The sequence below is a fragment of the Aquarana catesbeiana genome, linkage group LG10 (genome assembly GCF_042186555.1).
Source record: "Aquarana catesbeiana isolate 2022-GZ linkage group LG10, ASM4218655v1, whole genome shotgun sequence".
Lineage (NCBI taxonomy): Eukaryota > Metazoa > Chordata > Amphibia > Anura > Ranidae > Aquarana > Aquarana catesbeiana.
Window position 1 is genome coordinate 170,769,227 of NC_133333.1, and position 19,539 is coordinate 170,788,765.

The following is a 19,539-nucleotide window of genomic DNA, read 5'->3' on the forward strand; positions in this document are numbered from 1 at the left end:
AGCGTAGTCATGCGCTCTTGCTTGCTCCCAAGAGGGATTATGGAATATGGGATTTGTAGAGTGCATAGAGCAGTGCACATGACCACAGCTAATGTGCACTGGTCATTCCAAACAAACAGAAATGAGTTGTCACAGATAGCAACTGAAACCTGATATGGATTATTACCTTTCCCTACATCCAACACTTAAGATGTGTATAAAGGCAAAAAAAATGCCGTAAATCTCTGCTTAACTTTCACTTTTTCCCATGGTTTATTCCTCTAAACACTTTACTTATACTGAAAGAACCCGTTGATATTCCAGAAATGGATATGGCTCCTAATTTCTTTTTTTTAGGGTATAAACTTATTTTATTCACATGTGTTTGTTCTTCAAAGTCCTGGGTACCAACTGCAAGATGTGAACCATCATAATTCACATGTGTATTTTCTTCAAAGTCTAATGCTGCGTACACACGAGCAGACTCTCCGGCAGACTTGGTCCGGCGGACCAGACTCCGTCGGACAATTCGATCGTGTGTGGGCTCCAGTGGACTTTTTTTTCCCCAAAAGTCAGACGGACCTAGAAATAAAACATGTTTCAAATCTTTCCGATGGACTCAAGTCCGGTCGAAAAATCCGCTAGTCTGTATGCTAGTCTGACAGACTAAAACCGACGCTAGGGCAGCTATTGGCTACTGGCTATCAGCTTCCTTATTTTAGTCCGGTCGTATGTCATCATGTACAAATCCGTCGGACTTTGGTGTGATCGTGTGTAGGCAAGTCCGTTCATTCGGAAAGTCCGTTGGAAGTCCGTCGAAAGTCCGTCGGATAGTCCGTCGGACCAGTCCGGTCGAAAAGTCCGCTCGTGTGTACGCGGCATTAGGAACAAACTGCACACCTCATCTGAAGTATTCATTTATGACCATAGATCTTGTCTAAATATACAAATAAGTATCCATTTAGTCTAGCTTGATAAAGCCGATGTCCTTTACATACTGCCTGAAGCACTGATGGCACATGTTAAAGTCCATAATTGCAGATCAGTCCATATCTGTTTGAACACATGAGGCAGGAGTGGGATCCCTGGCCAAAATTCCTCAGGTGGCTCCGGTACAGATGCTGGTGGCCCATCGTGCTCGCCTCACTACTCGGGAAAAAGGCTCTTAATTTCCTATTGCGGGCTGAAAACGCATAGCATTTTTGTGATGTCAGCCCTCCCAGTTATGGTTTGCTAAACTACTCAATCATTTCTACTTTCTTTATCTCCAAAATATAGACACAAATCAATATATAGTCCTAAGTATAAGAACTAGGAGGCCTATATAGACTCAATATAACACAGAAAATGTGGAGAGAACACAGGGCAGCTCTGAATTTCTCACAAGATCAACAGTATTTTTTGCACTTATAAAGCAGGTAAAACAACACTCGTTCAACAATATATTTAACAGACCAAACCTAAGAGTTTTAAATTCAATATTGGGGTTTATATGCACTTAAAATAAATAATAATATCTTGGCTTTAGATCCAGGCTAAAGGAGGGGTGCAGCTTTTTAAGCCAGCCTCACCTCAGCAGCATTCAATTGATTTATATTTCTATAGTACCTTTCTCCCTAAGAACTTGAAATTCTGTTTCTGCTGTTGGGCCTGATGGTGAGGCAACCATCCTGGACACATTTAGTAGAATATCATACTAGGGCAATTTTGGACAGGAGCCGATTAACATGCCGGCATGTTGTTGGTGTGAGGGAGGAAACCAGTGTAATCCAAAGAACAGCACAGGGAGAACATACAAACTCTATGCATAGTGTCCAGACCAGGACTCTACCTGAGGACTCCAGTGCTAACCACTAAGCCACTGTTCTGTAACCCTTTCCTTTTCTGTTCACATAAACCATTGCCAGATATGAACTATTGAGCTTATAAACAACTCACTGCTACATATTAGTGTACACAAACTCTGCTTCAATCTGTCCCCAGAGACCTAGATATTTCCTTATTAAGAGGCCCCATCTTTTCTTCTACGCATCAAGCCAGACTGGTAAAAGTAGCCTGTTACTCAAAGACATCTCTACCTGTGGTAGTCACTCAGTGAACACGTACATGTACATCGGCAGCCCAGGACAGTCATAAGAGACAACACAACAGGCTTAGATAATGACAAAAAGCCAAAATGTATCTATAGGTAACAGTGCTGTTTAGTCTGCTTGGGTGGTATGTATTTGTGAAAACATGAGTGCATTTGAAACCATTGATGGAGCACATTAGGAAGATGCCACTGTTTTTATGTTAGATAGATAGGTTCACTGTAAGCCCTCAAAGAACTCTAAACATTGGCTGCTGCAGATATCTCTTTTTTGCGACTTGGCCTTCTCACAGCCTTCCCAATCTGCACTGTATTTCTGTCAAGTTCTAAGCATGCATAATGTGAAGAGCCGATGTACAGAATTCAGACAATCCTTGTCTGCTTCTTTGCTGGTGGACAGCCATCATTCCCTATGACACTTCCCCCATCTAATTTTTTTGCTTTAGGCTAATTAGGCTAACTTTGTTACCCTTTCTCCTTTAGATCCCCTTCAAAGTTGAATGTTCCACCACCACACCAACACCTATTTTAAAGTGATGCTAAACCTTCAAATTGTTTTAAATAAAAATAACAAACATGTTATACTTACCTGCTCTGTGCAATGGTCTTGCACAGAGCATCCCTGATCCTCTTCCTCTGGGGCCCCCACCGGTGCTCCAGGCACCTCCACTTCATCCGTTCCCCCCACGGAAAGCTTTCCATGGGGGCACCTATGCGTGCTTGCTCCCAAGTCATGCTGCTGCGTCCATTGACACAGACAGCGGGACTCGGCCCCACTCCCTGCTCCCATGTCACAGGATTTGATTGACAGCGGCGGGAGCCAATGGCTCCCGCTGCTATCAATGTGTCAAATGAGGAGAGCGCTCGTGCACATCAATGGATCAGATCCCGCTTCTGGTAAGTAAAAGGGGGGGTCTGGGGGGGGGGAGCTGCAGCACAGCTTAATGCATAGAATGCATTGTGCATGTTAAGCCACTCTAGCATGTACAGTATCTCACAAAAGTGAGTACACTCCTCACATTTTTGTAAATATTTTAATATATCTTTTCATGTGACAACACTGAAGAAATTACACTTTGCTACAATGTAAAGTAGTGAGTGTACAGCTTGTATAACAGTGCAAATTTGCTGCCCCCTCAAAATAATTCAACACACAGCCATTAATGTCTAAACCGCTGGCAACAAAAGTGAGTACACCCCTAAGTGAAAATGTCCAAATTAGGCCCAAATTGTCAATATTTTGTAAGGCCACCATTATTTTCCAGCACTGCCTTAACCCTCTTGGGCATGGAGTTCACCAGAGCTTCACAGGTTGCCACTGGAGTCCTCTTCCACTCCCCCATGATGACATCACAGAGCTGGTGGATGATAGAGACCTTGCGCTCCACCATCTTCCATTTGAGGATGCCCCACAGATGCTCAGTAGGGTTTAGGTCTGGAGACATGCTTGGCCAGTCCATCACCTTTACCCTCAGCTTCTTTAGCAAAGCAGTGGTCATCTTGGAGGTGTGTTTGGGGTCGTTATGTTGGAATACTGCCCTGTGGCCCAGTCTCCGAAGGGAGGGGTTCATGCTCTGCTTCAGTATGTCACAATACATGTTAGCATTCATAGTTCCCTCAATGAACTGTAGCTCCCCAGTGCCGGCAACACTCATGCAGCCCCAGACCATGACACTCCCACCATCATGCTTGACTGTAGGCAAGACACAGTTGTCTTTGCACTCCTCACCTGGTTGCCACCACACACGCTTGATACCATTTGAACCAAATATGTTTATCTTGGTCTCATCAGACAACAGGACATGGTTTCAGTAATCCATGTCCTTAGTCTGCTTGTCTTCAGCAAACTGTTTGTGGGCTTTCTTGTGCATCATCTTTAGAAGAGGCTTCCTTCTGGGATGACAGCCATGAAGACCAAGTTGATGTAGTGGGCGACGTATGGTCTGAGCACTGACAGGCTGACCCCCCACCCCTTCAACCTCTGCAGCAATGCTGGCAGCACTCATATGTCTATTTCCCAAAGACCTCTGGATATGATGCTGAGCATGTGCACTCAACGTCTTTGGTCAACCATGGTGAGGCCTGTTTTGAGTGTAACCTGTCCTGTTAAACCGCTGTATGGTCTTGGCCACCATGCTACAGCTCAGTTTCAGGGTCTTGGCAATCTTCTTAAAGCCTAGGCCATCTTTATGTGGAGCAACAATTCTTTTTTTCAGATCCTCAGAGAGTTCTTTGCCATGAGGTGCCAAGATGTTGAACTTCCAGTGACCAGTATGAGAGAGTGAGAGCGATTACACCAAATTTAACATACCTGCTCCCCATTCACACCTAAGACCTTGTAACACTAATGAGTCACATGACACCGGGGAGGGAAAATGGCTAATTGGCCCAATTTGAACATTTTCACTTAGGGGTGTATTCACTTTTGTTGCCAGCGGTTTAGACATCAATAGCTGTGTGCTGAATTATTTTGAGGGGACAGCACATTGCCACTGTTATACAAGCTGTACACTTACTACATTGTAATTTCTTCAGTGTTGTCACATGAAAAGATATAATAAAATATTTACAAAAATGTGAGGGGTGTACTCACTTTTGTGAGATACTGTATGTATAGCACGGTCCCCTTGAGGACCGCTTGGATTTATCTGCTCATCTGCATCACCATGACCCTGTGAAACTTCCAACCAACCTGATACTCTGGGTTCAGACATCTTTACACAAACACCTTTAAATGACACGTCACAAGTCAATATGTTTATATTATCTAAGTTTTTACTGGAGTAAGCAAGGTAGTAATAATTTACAAAAGAGGACATTAGATCAACTGAGTTCTAAATAACAGCCAAGACTTGGTAGAGGAATTCCCCAAAATACAGCTTAAGAACAGTTAACAGTATAAAGATACAATACACTTATATGTACAATAGAAGATTACCTGAAGCATGACCTGTAGGACAATGAGTGGTTAAGTGTTTAATGCAGGTAGTCACACTCTAAAGGGAAACCTCAGGCCGGCCTATTCTACCTTTAAATCTTAATGGGAGATCAGACAGAATGAGGATAGTGTAGGACCCTTTAAATAGTGACAACAGCAATATCCGAGTTGCAGGCCTGATAGTCTTCACTGGCAGATGGAGCTCATTAGATTATATCCAATAAGACACAGTGGTGTATTAAAAGAATGACTGGCTTAAACAGGCTAATGGTCTTCCTTGAAATGATTATAGGCAAAGGTGTCTATTTACAGTGTTCAAATAGAAGTGCAGTAAAATGTTCCCAAGTTAAAGCTGTCTGTACACAGTGTTCCAATAAAGTAATCAGGGAAAGATTGCAGAAGATGGGCAATTGCCCTCTCACCAATGACTGGACCGAACTAGATGCCTTACAAGCAGCGACCTGGGAAGAGACATCCATCAATGAAACCACCAGCGAGGACTCACAGGTGCGGAATGTGGACGATCATGGTGTCAAGCTGCTGAGTAGGTGCCGTGTAGATGTCTGACGATCAGGAAGCAGGTTTAGGCCGCAACCTCTCTCTCTCACCATCATGGAGAGTTGTGCATCACCCCAGGCCCAGGAAGAAGAGACCTTCAGGTGGATCTCCTGGCTCCTTTAAAGTCTCTCCCAGAAGTCTCCTCGATGGTAACAAGGATGTGTAGTCCCAGCGTATGGTTCTGCAATGGAATTGCCAGTTAGAAAGATTACTAGTTCCACAATCCATTGGGTTGGGCTCACGGATATGATAATAGTCACTGGAGCCCAGCATTAAAGGGATACAACTATAGATGAGGAATGATGGAGAGAGCACACAATATTACACTTCTAGTTCACCATCACTACATCTGCACCATCAGTGCTGTCTCCTATTGTAGTGTCCCCCTCTGCATGTGATTTAGGAGGGAGGAGGAGGGGAGGAGGAGAGAGCCAGCCGGTCATGTGAACACGGATCGCCGCTCTAAAATTAGGTATATACAGCATTTTTTTAAATAAATCACACACAGGGCTCAGCAACCATGATACACTGTGGTCAGTTTACATAGGGGAGGGCAGAAACTGGCAGGATCAGCCAGGTTTTTTAAGTGTTACAGGGGTCCAAATGACACAGCACAAGCACTGTGTCATATAACATGCTTTAAAAGAGCAGGGTCCATTTTTTTTATATATTTTGGGGTTAACAAACGCTTTAAGTCTTTGCAACCACGTTAAGGCCAACTACAGGGTTGTAGACTTTATATGAAACTTTGTCCCCATTGAGGAGTATTTCCCACAATTTCCATTTCAGGGGCCATGGTCGCTGTGGACTGGTGTCAATTAATCTCTCCAACAGGGACACAAACCATATGTTAGTAATGTAGAGGATGGTGAGACCCTCTGTCAGGTTCTTATTGCTGTTCGGGTCTCCATTAGGGGAATTTTCTCTTAACTTTTTTTTTTTCACTTCCGTCCTGGTGATAATATTCAGGCATTGGGCAAAACAGAATGTCAGAGAAAATCTTCCCAAGTAGAAAGGGATAGTGACAGAAAAATGAACATGCTTGCTTTTAAGTCAGTGACGAAATAGTGAAGAAGGAATATCCTAGGCTCATAGTGCTGCAATACGATCTTGATCTGACTTTTAGTGGGATTATGTAGTGCTACTTGGATGCAACTTTGAGAAGGTTTGTATATTCTATGGGGTCAAAATCGCACTGGAATCGCACCAAAGTAGTACAGCAATCTTTTCCAAAAATGGTCTGTGCTGAGTCACATTGATATGAACCAACACTATTGAAAACAATGTAATGTCCCTTGTCATGCAATTCTGTGAAACTCAAGTCACATCTGAAATTGCACTAATGTGAACCAGGCCTAAGAGCCAACTATATCAGCCATGGAGGTTGCGCCTTCAAGGCAAGTCAATACTCGCAGCTTCTACTGTATATTTCTATCCTGAAAGGCTCCCTTTAAGAGATCATTTTTAATGATAGAAAACAGCTCTTTTGATGAGATCCAGACAAAGCAAACACGCAATTCCTTATCAGCCTACAAATGCACTCATCCCAAGAGACTGCATGACCAGTCTGTTAGGAAGTCACAGTCCTATATCCAAGATGGTTGTGCTGGGGATCCGAAACACGGCAAAGAATCGACTGCAGTGACAACAGCGCTGGACCCCTGGGCTGGTAAGTACCTGTTTATTAAAAGTCAGTAGCTACAGTATTTGTAGCTGATGACTTTTAATTTTTTTAAACCGGACTGAAATTCCTCTTTAAGTGTTTTGTAATTTTTGGAAGACATTCAGTTATACTGTATTTAGAGTTTCACATTTAAAATGTAGTGGTCATAACTTATGCTGTATCCTAAATTGTTCTCTCCAATTATGTTTTTCAGGTCCCTGGAAGTAATTGCTGGATTGGAAAGTAACAGTAAAATATTCACTGTGCATGTTCAGGGATTGCTACAGTTACAGGTTAGTCGTGTATAATTCTAGCGGTGTAATGGACAGGTGGGCCTTGATTTCCTCTTGCAAACAGCCATCTCTTCTCTTAAAACAAACCTGTGCTTTGCCCATGCTGGGAAAAGCAGCAGGTTACCCTTATTGCCCCCTCCCCAGCAGTACATACTTCCTTTACCTTCTGTCAACCACAAGGGCATCATTCAACCACAAGGGCTGAAGAAAATTCCCAGGACCTCCACTTAGGGTGAAGCATATGAAATCAGTGGTGTTACAATGGTCAGGAAGTCCTCAGCCTTGCATTTGCTCGATCTGGAGTGTTTCAGAGCTTAAAAGGAAAGTATGTGCAGCTAAGGTGTGCTTGTATTTGGGGGGGGGGTATTAAAATCACCTGCTGCCTGGCTCTACAGTGGTATAGCAATTTCACATTGTGGATAGCTCTGGTCCCAGTTCCCTCACCTGTACTTGTAACTACCTGACGAGTTGTTTTCAGATGACCCATGTGTCTGTCTATTAGGTATCTCATTTCAGTTTGCCACCTGCACACAAGCAAATCCAGTGTAGTAAAATTGTAAGCTGTGACCTGGGATAATCGTGCTGAGTATCATGTGAAACTTACATCCCCTTACAATGGTTCCTGGTAAAGACTAGACATTTGTTAGACTTGTTGTCCCATCAATGCCCATGTTAACTTTTAATGTTACTAGAAAACCTATAGAATATAATAACTAGTAGCAAGCCTTGAGCATTTGCTGCTAAAACTACTAGTTTTCCCAAATCAGAATGGAAGAAGTCCAAGAGCATGATTCAGTAAGCCAGCCTGTGTAGCCAAAGGTAGCCTATATGAACCAGTTATGTATAGTGTTAGCTATTTCCAATAATGTAAAATTTGGTTGGCTCTTATAGATTACTGCTTTTTGCACATCTCTTTTATTTTTTTAACAAATTTCAGCATAAACTTGGATGCTAGGTGTGCATGCACATCCAACACATTGTTCTTCCAATGTTCTTATGCCCTTCCCAGTGGACACTGCAGCCTAATGCCGCGTACACACGGTCGGACTTTTCGTCTACAAAAGTCCGACGGACGCCGACGGACCAAAGCCGGCTGACAATCCGATCGTGTGTGGGCTTCCCCGGACGTTCAGCGGACTTTTCCAGCCGCAAATCTAACGGACTTTAGATTTGAAACATGCTTCAAATCTTTACGTCGTAACTACGCCAGACCCAGAAATCCGCTCGTCTGTATGCTAGTCCGACGGACAAAAACCCACGCTAGGGCAGCTATTGGCTACTGGCTATCAACTTCCTTATTTTAGTCCGGTGTACGTCATCACGTACGAATCTGTCAGACTTTTGTGTGATCGTATGTAGGCAAGTCCGTTCGTTAGAAAGTCTGCCACAAGTCCGCCAAAAGTCCGTCGAAAGTCTGTCGGATGGGCTTTTTAGCCGAAAAGTCCGACTGTGTGTACGCGGCATTAGAGATGGTCCCCATTCATTACAATGCATTGCAGTCACACATGCTACAAACCCTTCACTGACAACGTGTCTTTACTGAGCCATCATTCCTAGTGCAATATTAGTTCACAAAGTGGTCCCTTTTTCAGCCCTCATCTGTACCATAACCTTCAATACATGTGGCAATTATTAGTTAATTTAACCACTTTCAAGTTACCATGAATTGAAAATGTGATTGAAAGTATTTGCCAGAAGCTACCACCCAGATTGAATTTGGAAAAAATAGGGCAATTGCAATGAAAACAATCTGATTTTTCTTTGTATTTTATCATGCTAATTTCAATCCTATCCCCTTACAGTCAATCAAAATCCCATTTTATGGCTTCAATTGCTTTGCGGTTTTAAAAAAAATTTAATCAAATGTTCACAAATTTTCAAATGTATGTCCAGCTTATATAAGGGTATAAACCAATCTCTGCTGGTTCCACACAGCTTTGTTTTAATTGCAACCCTCATCTTCTTCCTCATACCACAAATTTGGATTCAGAGCTTTTATTCCTGGAATCAGTGGTAAAATTACCACCATGGCTCCCACACACAAGCAACCTTCATGGTCCCAGTACTTTAACATCTGCAGTACCAAATGTAGTCTCACTGCTTGCCATTGATACATTTATGACTAAAACATGTGCACTCAGTACTGGAAGTTCTGACTATTGTGCACCACAGGGTTTTGCTATCCACTATCCGCAGGCCAATATACCTCAGGACAGTAAGTGGCAGGGCGAGGAAGTAAAGAGTTTTGGCAACTGCCGACAACTTGCTATGCTATGTCCCTGTCTAGAACTTCCATGGAGCCATTCTCAGTTTGCTTGAGGTAAAGTGTGCTTTGGTCGAAGCTTGTGTTGTGTGTGCTCTATAAGAAAATTCTGCAGAGAACTAGACTTAATGATAGCAGGCTCCTTATTCAGGTAGCTAAAAAGTCTGTTGGTCATATAGTCTATAGTCTTCAAAATCAGCTGTATTTGAATTGAGAAACAGTTTCATAACTCCAATTATGTACTAAGAATATAAAAGAGAGAATCTGATTAGTAAGCTGTAGGTAGCAAGAACATTTTCCATTAGACACTTTGGTTCATTGTTCTCATGAAGGACTAGATGCCTCTGGCTGTGAGCATAGTAGTCTCCTACTGAGGACTAGAGACAGACTGTTTACCCATACAGAAGAGTAGAAAGTACTCTACTCACAGTTTAAATCTTTTTTTTCTTTATTCAGACTGTCAGACTGCCATACATTAAACTGAATTATTGTTAAATCAGCCGTAGCTCTAGTTGACTCTCCAATGAAATTCTAACCACAACAGACACCTAAACAGATCATGAAACGTGATAAATGGCCCATTTATGATGTCTAACTGTCCATTCAATTACAGCTGCTTCGGGATAACAAAATAGCTCCCTCTCTGTTTATATTTTATTTATATTTCACTTCAAGGAGTGTAATTTTTCCCAGGATGCCGTTCATTATGGTATTTTGTTTTTGCAAGTGGCCCTCAAGGCTGATCTATAAAGAGGAATCCTCCAGCCTTTGTTTATTTGAACCTTTTTTTTTTCATTTCATTGAAAGTTTGGAATCATACAATTCCGTAAAAACAGTCCTTTCTTCAGTTATTTTTCTGGAACATTAGCAGTTGTCTGCATGAGACAGCTAGAAATGACTATTATTGTTTTTGGAAGCCCCAGACATCATCTAGAGAGTCTTTAGATATCCACGGCTGCATTTGTTTTTCTTGTGGAGGAACATCTTTAAAATAGTTTGATTTGCTGCTCTGCTTCGCTTCCAAGAACTTTGCTCTGAAAAGTCTTTTCCTAGCAAGAGTTTATAAAAGCAATGAACCGTTTGTTTGTGCCGTATGCAAATACCTTCTCAAACGTGTTCACTCAACAGTCTGAGGTGTGTAAGCAAAGAGAGATTTGACTAAACAAGCTTATATGTATATGTACCAGCCAGGGTGCAGAAGACTCACTCACAAGGAAAATGTTTACTTAGAGAGTTGACATTTTGGTCTCCAAACAAACTTAGCTTATGAAGCTCTGGGATCTTTAAATAAACATTGGAAGGAAATCTTGTGATTGAGTTATCTACTATTTTTTTGTGTTCTGTGGTTACAGACTATGCCACCCAAGTTTACTGGACTACAGAGATTGCAAGGGCTCGGAACGGGGGTCAGTTGCAAAGGCATATGCAATACAAAGGGAGGAATGTTAAACTTTAAAATGTTAAAACTTATTTTTTTTTAATTTGGGTTGAGTAGGTTAGGGTTACAACTCCTGTCAGTTTATTTTTTTGCTTGTCCATTTTGGGGAATTTCGCCTTGCTTCCTGTCCCAGAGACACAACAGGAAGAAAGAGGAATTCTCTACTAAGTACATGTCTTTATATGATCTTAACTTCTTGACGCCGGCTCTTTCCAGATTTCAGATTTCGGGAGGCGGGGTAGGGTTTATGATCATGTGACCGCCGTGATTGGCTGTCATGGCAGTCACATGATCGGAAAGCTCCCGATCGCAAGCAGCGATCAGGAGCTTTCCATTAGCCACCGGTAACTGTGCAGGGAAAGTGCAGGGTGTGTGCTCTTGGCACAGCTGTGTTTGCAACGTGGTACACAAATATGTGTCCACGCGGCGCCAAGGTCCACTCGCCGAGAGGCCACATATTTGTGTGCCATCGGTGCTAACAGGTTAAAGTAAACCTGACATAGCCTTGAAGGGTAAGTTCATCTTTTCACATAAAATTAAAAGGTAAACTAACTCCAGATATCCTGGCCACCCTGAAGGACACTGCTGCACATGGTGGCTGTGATGCCGCTTGCTGCCAGTATAGCAGTCCTTACACCGTACACCAAAAAATTCAGCTCAGGATTGAGTATTCATCATAATGGTCACAAAAGCAAGCACACATTGGTCAACATGACCACGTGACTGTTCTGACCAGTGGGAAGCACTTCTTTCTTCTGGGACACCTTTAAGAGGGGTATGGACTGCAGGGAGAGAGAGATATCATTTTGCCCCTATACAAATCATTAGTAAGACCTTATTTGGAATATGCAGTTCAGTTTTGGGCACCAGTTCACAAAAAGGAACTGGAGAAAGTGCAGAGAAGGACAACCAAACGGATAAGAGGCATGGAGGAGCTCAGCTATGAGGAAAGATTAGAGGAACTGAATTTATTCTTTCTTGAGAAGAGAAGATTAAGGGGGATATGATCAAGATGTAAAAAATACATACGTATATACTCGAGTATAAGTCGAGGTAACTATTTTTACCAGAAAAAACACTGGGAAAACGTATTGACTCGAGTATAAGCCTAGGGTGGGAAATGCAGCAGCTACTGGTAAACAATGCCCATCTGCAGCCTCACTGTGCCCATCTGCAGCCTCACTGTGCTCATTTGCAGCCTCACTGTGCCCATCTGTATCATCAGTGCCCATCTGCAGCCTCAAATGTGCCCATCAGTATCCTCATTGTGCCCATTTGCAGCCTTACTGTGCCCATCTGTAGCCTTACTGTGCCCATCGGCAGCCTCACTGTGCCCACCTGATTACAAACAGCGTGTGTCTCCCGCTGTGTCATGCAACTACAGTCTTAACTGTTCAGCGGCTGTTCCACTGTAACAAAGCCCCCCTCCTCCTCGTCCCTGATAGATGGAACAGTAATTCAGTTTCCCAGCATTGTATCAGTTTTCAGTGTTCCATCTATCACAGACGAGGAGGAGGCGGGGCTTTGTTACAGTGGACGGCTGCTAAACAGTTAAGACTGCATGACACAGCGGGAGACCCTCACTCAAGTATAAGCTGAGGGGGGACTTTTTCAGCATAAAAAATGTGCTGAAAAAGTCGGCTTATACTCAAATATATATGGTAAGTGGTCCATATAGTGAACTTGGTGTTGAGATATTCACTTTAAGGTCATCACAGAGGACAAGGGGGCACTCTTTACATCTGGAGGAAAAGAGATTTAACCTCCACATACGGAAAGGCTTCTTCACAGTAAGAGCTGTGAAAATGTGGAATAGACTCCCTTAAGAGCTGGTTATGGCTAGCTCAGATTGTTTAAAAAAAAGGTCTGGATTCTTTCCTAGATACACATAATATACTGGATACTAATATCTATAAAGTAAAGTTGATCCAGGGAATAGCTGATTGCCTTTTTTTGGGATCAGGGAGGAATTTGGAGCAAATTGGATCATGCTTTTTTCGTGTTTTTTTTTTTTGCATTCCTCTGGATCAACTGTGGGTATAGGATTGTATAACAAAAAAAAATTCCCTTCTTTTGGTTGAACTGGGTGGATTTGTATCTTTTTTCAACCAGAATAACTATGTATGTAACTATGTAACTTTACCAGAAGACCAAGCCTCAGATACATTTCTAATTGATCATTGGACACATGGATGCACTGAATGAGCGCTTGCCATTGCAAGCATGATAATGAACACTCACTATGGGGTTGTGTTTTGTGGTGTACAGTGTAGAGACCACTGCATTGGCAGCACAGTGCATCACAGCCACTATGTGCAGTGGGGTCCATAGGGGTAGCCAGGACATTTGAAGTTTTCACTAAAACAGCTAAGTAATATGCAGCTGGCATATACTGTAATAAGTTAAAATCCAGGCTGAATTACAGTTCTGTTTGGACCAAGCCTTTAACTCCTTCAGATCCGCGCTATAGCCGAATGACGGCTACAGCGTGGATCTACTTTGACAGGAGTACGTCTATTGACGTCCTCCCCTTTGCAGCCTCGCCATGCCCCCCCCCTGAAGGGGGCGCGCGCTGTGATCACCTGAGTCAATGAGAGTCGGGTGATCACAGATCCGAGTAAGGGGTCGATCCCGGCCCCTTACCACGTGATCAGCTGTCAGCCAATGACAGCTGATCATGTGATGTAAACAGAGGATTGGTAATATTTTTTTTTCTTCTCACGCTGTCAGCCTGAAAAGAAAAAAAGCCAATTACCGCTTTCAGTTTGCAGGGACATCGGTCCCGAAGAGAAGCAGCATGTTATGTGCCCACCAGTACCGCCTGCAAGTGCCACAAATCAGTGCCAAAAATCGGTGCCCACAGTGCTCACCAATCAGTGCCCACAGTGCCCATGTTACTTAAGTGCCAGTAATCAGTGCCACCTATCAATGCCCACCAGTGGTGCCAATCAGTGCCTTATCAGTGCCACCTAGCAGTGCTGCCTATCAGTGTCACCTATCAGTTCCGATCAGTACCCATCACTGCCACCCATCAGTGCCCATCTGTGCCACCTATTAGTGCTACTTATCAATGCCCTTCAGTACTGCTCATCAGTGCCACCCATCAGTGCCACCTCTCAGTGCCCACCCATCAGTGCCCACCAGTGCCGCCTATTAGTGCCCATCAGTGCAGCCTTATCGGTGCCCATCAGTGCAGCCTTATCGGTGCCCATCAGTGCAGTTTCATCAGCATACATCAATGAAGGAGAAAAAATACCTGTTTGCAAAATTTATTAACAAAATATAAAATGATTTTGTATTTTTTTTTTTTTAAATTTGGTATTTAATTTTTTTAACAAAAATAAAAAACCCAGAAGTAATCAAATACCACCAAAAGAAAGCTCTATTTGTGGGGAAAAAAATGATAAAAATTTCATTTGGGTACAGTGTTGTATGACCACGCAATTGTCATTCAAAGAGTGACAGTGCTAAAAGCTGAAAATTGGTCTGGGCAGGAGGGGGGTTTAGGTGCCCAGTAAGCAAGTGGTTAAGAGAAAAAAAGAATCTATTTTAGATTGCATTTCAGAATTTATGCAAAAAAGGGCTTTTCTCTATAGCATATAAAATGTTCATTTCCACCTCTTGCAGTTATTCAAGCCATATATTTCAAACACTTTACATACAGCATTTTGTTGACCTGGTTTTGGCCTAGATGACACAGTGCCCTTATTCATTGGGGTCAAGCAGCAGGTCTGTTTTATTCTGGTCAACATTTAAAAGTACACCTTGAAATGCACGCAGGGGTCTAGAATATCTATTCAGTGCTTAAGATAAATTCCATGGGGTGAACCATCCTACCCCAATCACTTTTGTTGGTAATCTGGTGATCCTGGAATGTGTCTGCTTGTGATTGTTGAATACTTTCTGCAGGGCTCCTATTGCTGTCTGTGACATACAGAAAGCTCTGCTGTAGAATATGCAGACAATAGGGTTGAAGAGTGCAACAGTGTATTTGCCTTTAGTAAATCAACCCCAGTGTTTTTAGCAAGTTTAATTTATAAAGCCTCTTGTTTAACCGCTTTCCGACCGGCTCACGCCGATATACGTCGGCAGAATGGAACTCCTGCGCAAACTGACCTACCTGTACATCAGTCCACAAAAGCAGGATCGCGGGAGTGTGTCCGCGGTCCCCCCGAGTCGATCTCCGCCGGCAGTCCGCAATCACGGCGAGGAGAGGCAGAACGGGAAACTGTAAACAAGGCATTTCCCCGTTCTGCCTAGTAACATGACAGATATCTTCTGTTCCCTGTCATTGGGAACATCATTCTCTGTCATGTCAGTGGTAGCCCATCCCCCCTACAGTTAGACCCCGCTGAGGGAACACACTTAACCCCTTGATCGCCCCCTAGTGTTTAACCCTTTCCCTGCCAGTGACATTTATACAGTAATCAGTGGCTATTTTTAGCTCTGATCGCTGTATAAATGTCAATGGTCCCAAAATAGTGTAAAAAGTGTCCGATCTGTCAGCCGCAATGTCGCAGTCCCGAAAAAAAAAAAAAATCGCAGATCACCGCCATTACTAATAAAAAAAATAATAAATAATAATAAAAATGCCATAAATCTATCCCCTATTTTGTAGACGCTATAACTTTTGCGCAAACCAATCAATATACACTTATTGCATTTTTTTTACCAAAAATATGTAGAAGAATACATATCGGGGCCAAAATGGGGCCAAAGTGTCAATATTTTATGTGGCCACCATTATTTTCCAGCACTGACTTAACCTTCTTGGGCATGGAGTTCACCAGAGCTTCACAGAATGCCACTGGAGTCCTCTTCCACTCCTCCATGACGACATCACGGAGCTGGTGGATGTTAGAGGATGGCCCTTTGAGGATGGTCCACAGATGCTCAATAGGGTTTAGGTCTGGAGACATGCTTGGCCAGTCTATCACCTTTACCCTCAGCTTCTTTAGAAAGGCAGTGGTCATCTTTGAGGTGTGTTTGGGGTCGTTATCATGTTGGAATACTGCCCTGCAGCCCAGTCTCTGAAGGGAGGGGATCATGCTCTGCTTCAGTATGTCACAGTACATGTTGGCATTCATGGTTCCCTCAAAGAACTGTAGCTTCCCAGTGCCAGCAACACTCATGCAGCCCCAGACCATGACTCTCCCACCACCATGCTTGACTGTAGGCAAGACACACTTGTCTTTGTACTCCTCACCTGGTTGCCGCCACACACGCTTGACACCATCTGAACCAAATAAGGTTATCTTGGTCTCATCAGACTACAGGACATGGTTCCAGTAATCCATGTTCTTAGTCTGCTTGTCTTCAGCAAACTGCGGGCTTTCTTGTGCATCATCTTTAGAAGAAGCTTCCTTCTGGGACGACAGCCATGCAGACCAATTTGATGCAGTGTGCCCCATATGGTCTGAGCACTGACAGGCTCACCCCCCCACCCCTTCAACCTCTGCAGCAATGCTGGCAGCACTCATATTTCCCAAAGACAACCTCTGGATATGATGCTGAGCACATGCACTTAACTTCTTTGGTCAACCATGGCGAGGCCTGTTCTGAGTGGAACCTGTCCTGTTAAATCGCTGTATGGTCTTGGACACCGTGCTGCAGCTCAGCTTCAGGGTCTTGGCAATCTTCTTAAAGCCTTGGTCATCTTTAAGTAGAGCAACAATTATTTTTTTCAGATCGTCTGAGAGTTCTTTGCCATGAGGTGCCATGTTGAACTTCCAGTGACCAGTATGATAGACTGAGAGCGATAACACCAAATTTAACACACCTGCTCCCCATTCACACCTGAGACCTTGTAACACTAACGAGTCACATGACACTGGGGAGGGAAAATGGCTAATTGGGCCAAATTTGGCCATTTTCACTTAGGGGTGTACTCATTTTCACTTAGGGGTGTACTTTTGTTGCCAGAGGTTTAGACATTAATGGCTGTGTGTTGAGTTATTTTGAGGGGACAGCAAATTTAAACTATTATACAAGCTGTACACTCACTACTTTACATTGTAGCAAAGTGTAATTTCTTCAGTGTTGTCACATGAAAAGATATAATAAAATATTTCCAAAAATGTGAGGGGTGTACTCACTTTTGTGAGATACTGTATATGCCTAGAGTTGAGCTTATACTGCCTGTATTCCCCTTGCAGTTTGCCTTTCCCCATTACTTACCTTGCCTTATTATGTGTCTCTGCATGGAGGCAGGTATTCTGGTAGAGACAGGGCTTTGCTTCCTCATTTTAAAGCCCTTGGCCAAGAGAACAGTAAAAAACAAACACAGTCGTGACATCATTAAATTTCATTCCAAATCTCCTAAGCAGCCAGAGGTAGCAGTGCCTTAGATGTCACACTGCAGATACACAGCTACGAGGTTTAGGTACACGAGTGCCTAGACACTCACATTCGAGGAAGTGCACTGCTATCAGGAGGAATTCCAGACAAAGGGTACATTTGTCAGATACTTTTTAGGCATAATTCAATATTTTAGATGTTCCTGATAACATAGGAAATCTTCACTTTTTGCATTCAGACCCACTTAAAGACCAATGCCAAATCAACTGAGTAAAAACACAACCTCCACGTATATGATCTGGTAATTTGTCATAATGTGTATTTTTAATAATGATTTAGTATATGCGTATATTGTGTATCTCATGTAATTTCTTTTTTTTTGTCTTCCAGAGTGGCCAGTACACATCAATATTTGTCGACAATGGTGCAGGGGCACCCATCACAGTCCAAAATGGGTCTGATTTTATGGGTATCTTTATGGGACTGTAAACAAGACTGTGGGAAGAACCTAGACTGAAGCAATATCAAGCTTACACATTCACTTACCTGCAATGGAAGAAGCTTTCACCATATCCGTTACCTAGGACTTTCTCCTGCGTAACTGCTTGGCACTCGCAGGACGAGGAGGAAATTCATGTAGGCCCAATGCCTGTTGCTGCTGCTTCTGAGCCTTGCAATGCCATGTAAGTCTGCAGTGGATACAATGGCTCTCTTATGCATACCGTTGCAGGCCCCATTAACAGTGAATGGGTCAGTATTTACATGTCGAACTCTATAAATAAAATTGTAATATTTAGAGGATCCTGTCCTGCTCGTTGTTTGTTGTACGATGTGTGTCATAAATATGGGGAATTGTGGAATGTGAACTTCAGAAAGGTCAACAATTGTTTTTCCAGCAGCACATCATTGGCCCCATTACACACGGACTCTGCTGAAATGAAGCACAGGACTTTGAGAACACTTTAATTATCAAATTAAAATGGAGTGAGAGCGAACCCTGTTCATGGACATGATGGCATCTATGATGTCACATGGTGCAAGCAGGAGGTCTCCATTACATGTTTGTTTTTGAATTTATACGCATTGATCTTTGTATTGATTTTTATCTTATAAAGTATTGCATAAAATGGCTGTAATTTAATAAACATTTCACGTTCATCTATAATGAAAAAAATATTAATTTGATTTCATTATTAGCAAGGATTACAAAATGATGGGTAAAAAGGGTAGATACATTTATAAATGCTTAAAGTTAAACAAATTGGCCATAAATTGCAACATTGATGAAGAGCAGAATTATTTGGTACATGAAAGTACATGTATTTGTCTTCGTATCAATCCCTATGTCCCTGTAATGTCTCCTTTTTTTTTAACCCAGTATATGCATGGGACCTTGGCTTCTGCCCAAGTTGAGCTTAAATTATTACTAAACCCACTACAGTAAAATCAGTCTGTATATGCAGTAAAGCTTGCTTGTTATACTCACTGTGGAACCTAAGGTATTAATCCTCCACATTGTGTAAAAAGGCTGTTTGATTCTGGCTTCTCTGATTCTCCCCTCCTTCCACTGCCCCCTAATAATTTCCTGATAACACAGAGTCTATGGAGTCAGGCTGCACTTGCTCAGTTTGGTGTGTATTGCTAGAGAGGTTTTTTCTTTCTTGGGAGAATGCATGTGATCAGCACAGAGCCAATCAGGACTGTCCAGACAGAGGTCAGGGGTCTTGCAGTCTCATAGGACAGTCAGAAAACTCCTCCTACAAGCTTTAACCAGTGCTTGGCTGGACACTGATAGAGGCCACAGGACTGCTATATACTGTAGATGAGAAAGGGTATTAAGCTGTTTATATTTACTAAAATAATTGCATTTCCATGTTCTGTGTACTGTGGGAGACCAGATATAGTGAATGCAGGGTCCTGGCTTTACACTTTAAAGCGGAACTTTACCCATAATAATTTGATAACAAACAATGTTTGTTAACAAAAGAACATACATTCTGCATTAATTACTATGCTACCAA

The 19,539-nt window shown here is 42.6% G+C and overlaps 1 protein-coding gene and 1 pseudogene across 1 annotated transcript in view; one reads left to right on the forward strand and one right to left on the reverse strand.

Annotated features, from left to right (window-relative positions):
* The window catches only part of C1QTNF12 (C1q and TNF related 12), a 203,430-nt gene extending 184,736 nt beyond the window's left edge, over positions 1-18,694 (forward strand). The window contains exons 7-8 of the mRNA XM_073602960.1: positions 7,442-7,520; positions 17,909-18,694. Of these exons, the coding sequence (XP_073459061.1) occupies positions 7,442-7,520; positions 17,909-18,007 (178 nt within the window). The 3' untranslated portion in view covers positions 18,008-18,694. The remainder of the gene's footprint in view (positions 1-7,441; positions 7,521-17,908) is intronic.
* LOC141110087 (small ribosomal subunit protein uS14-like) lies at positions 941-1,112 on the reverse strand (annotated as a pseudogene).
* Positions 18,695-19,539: the final 845 nt, after the last annotated feature.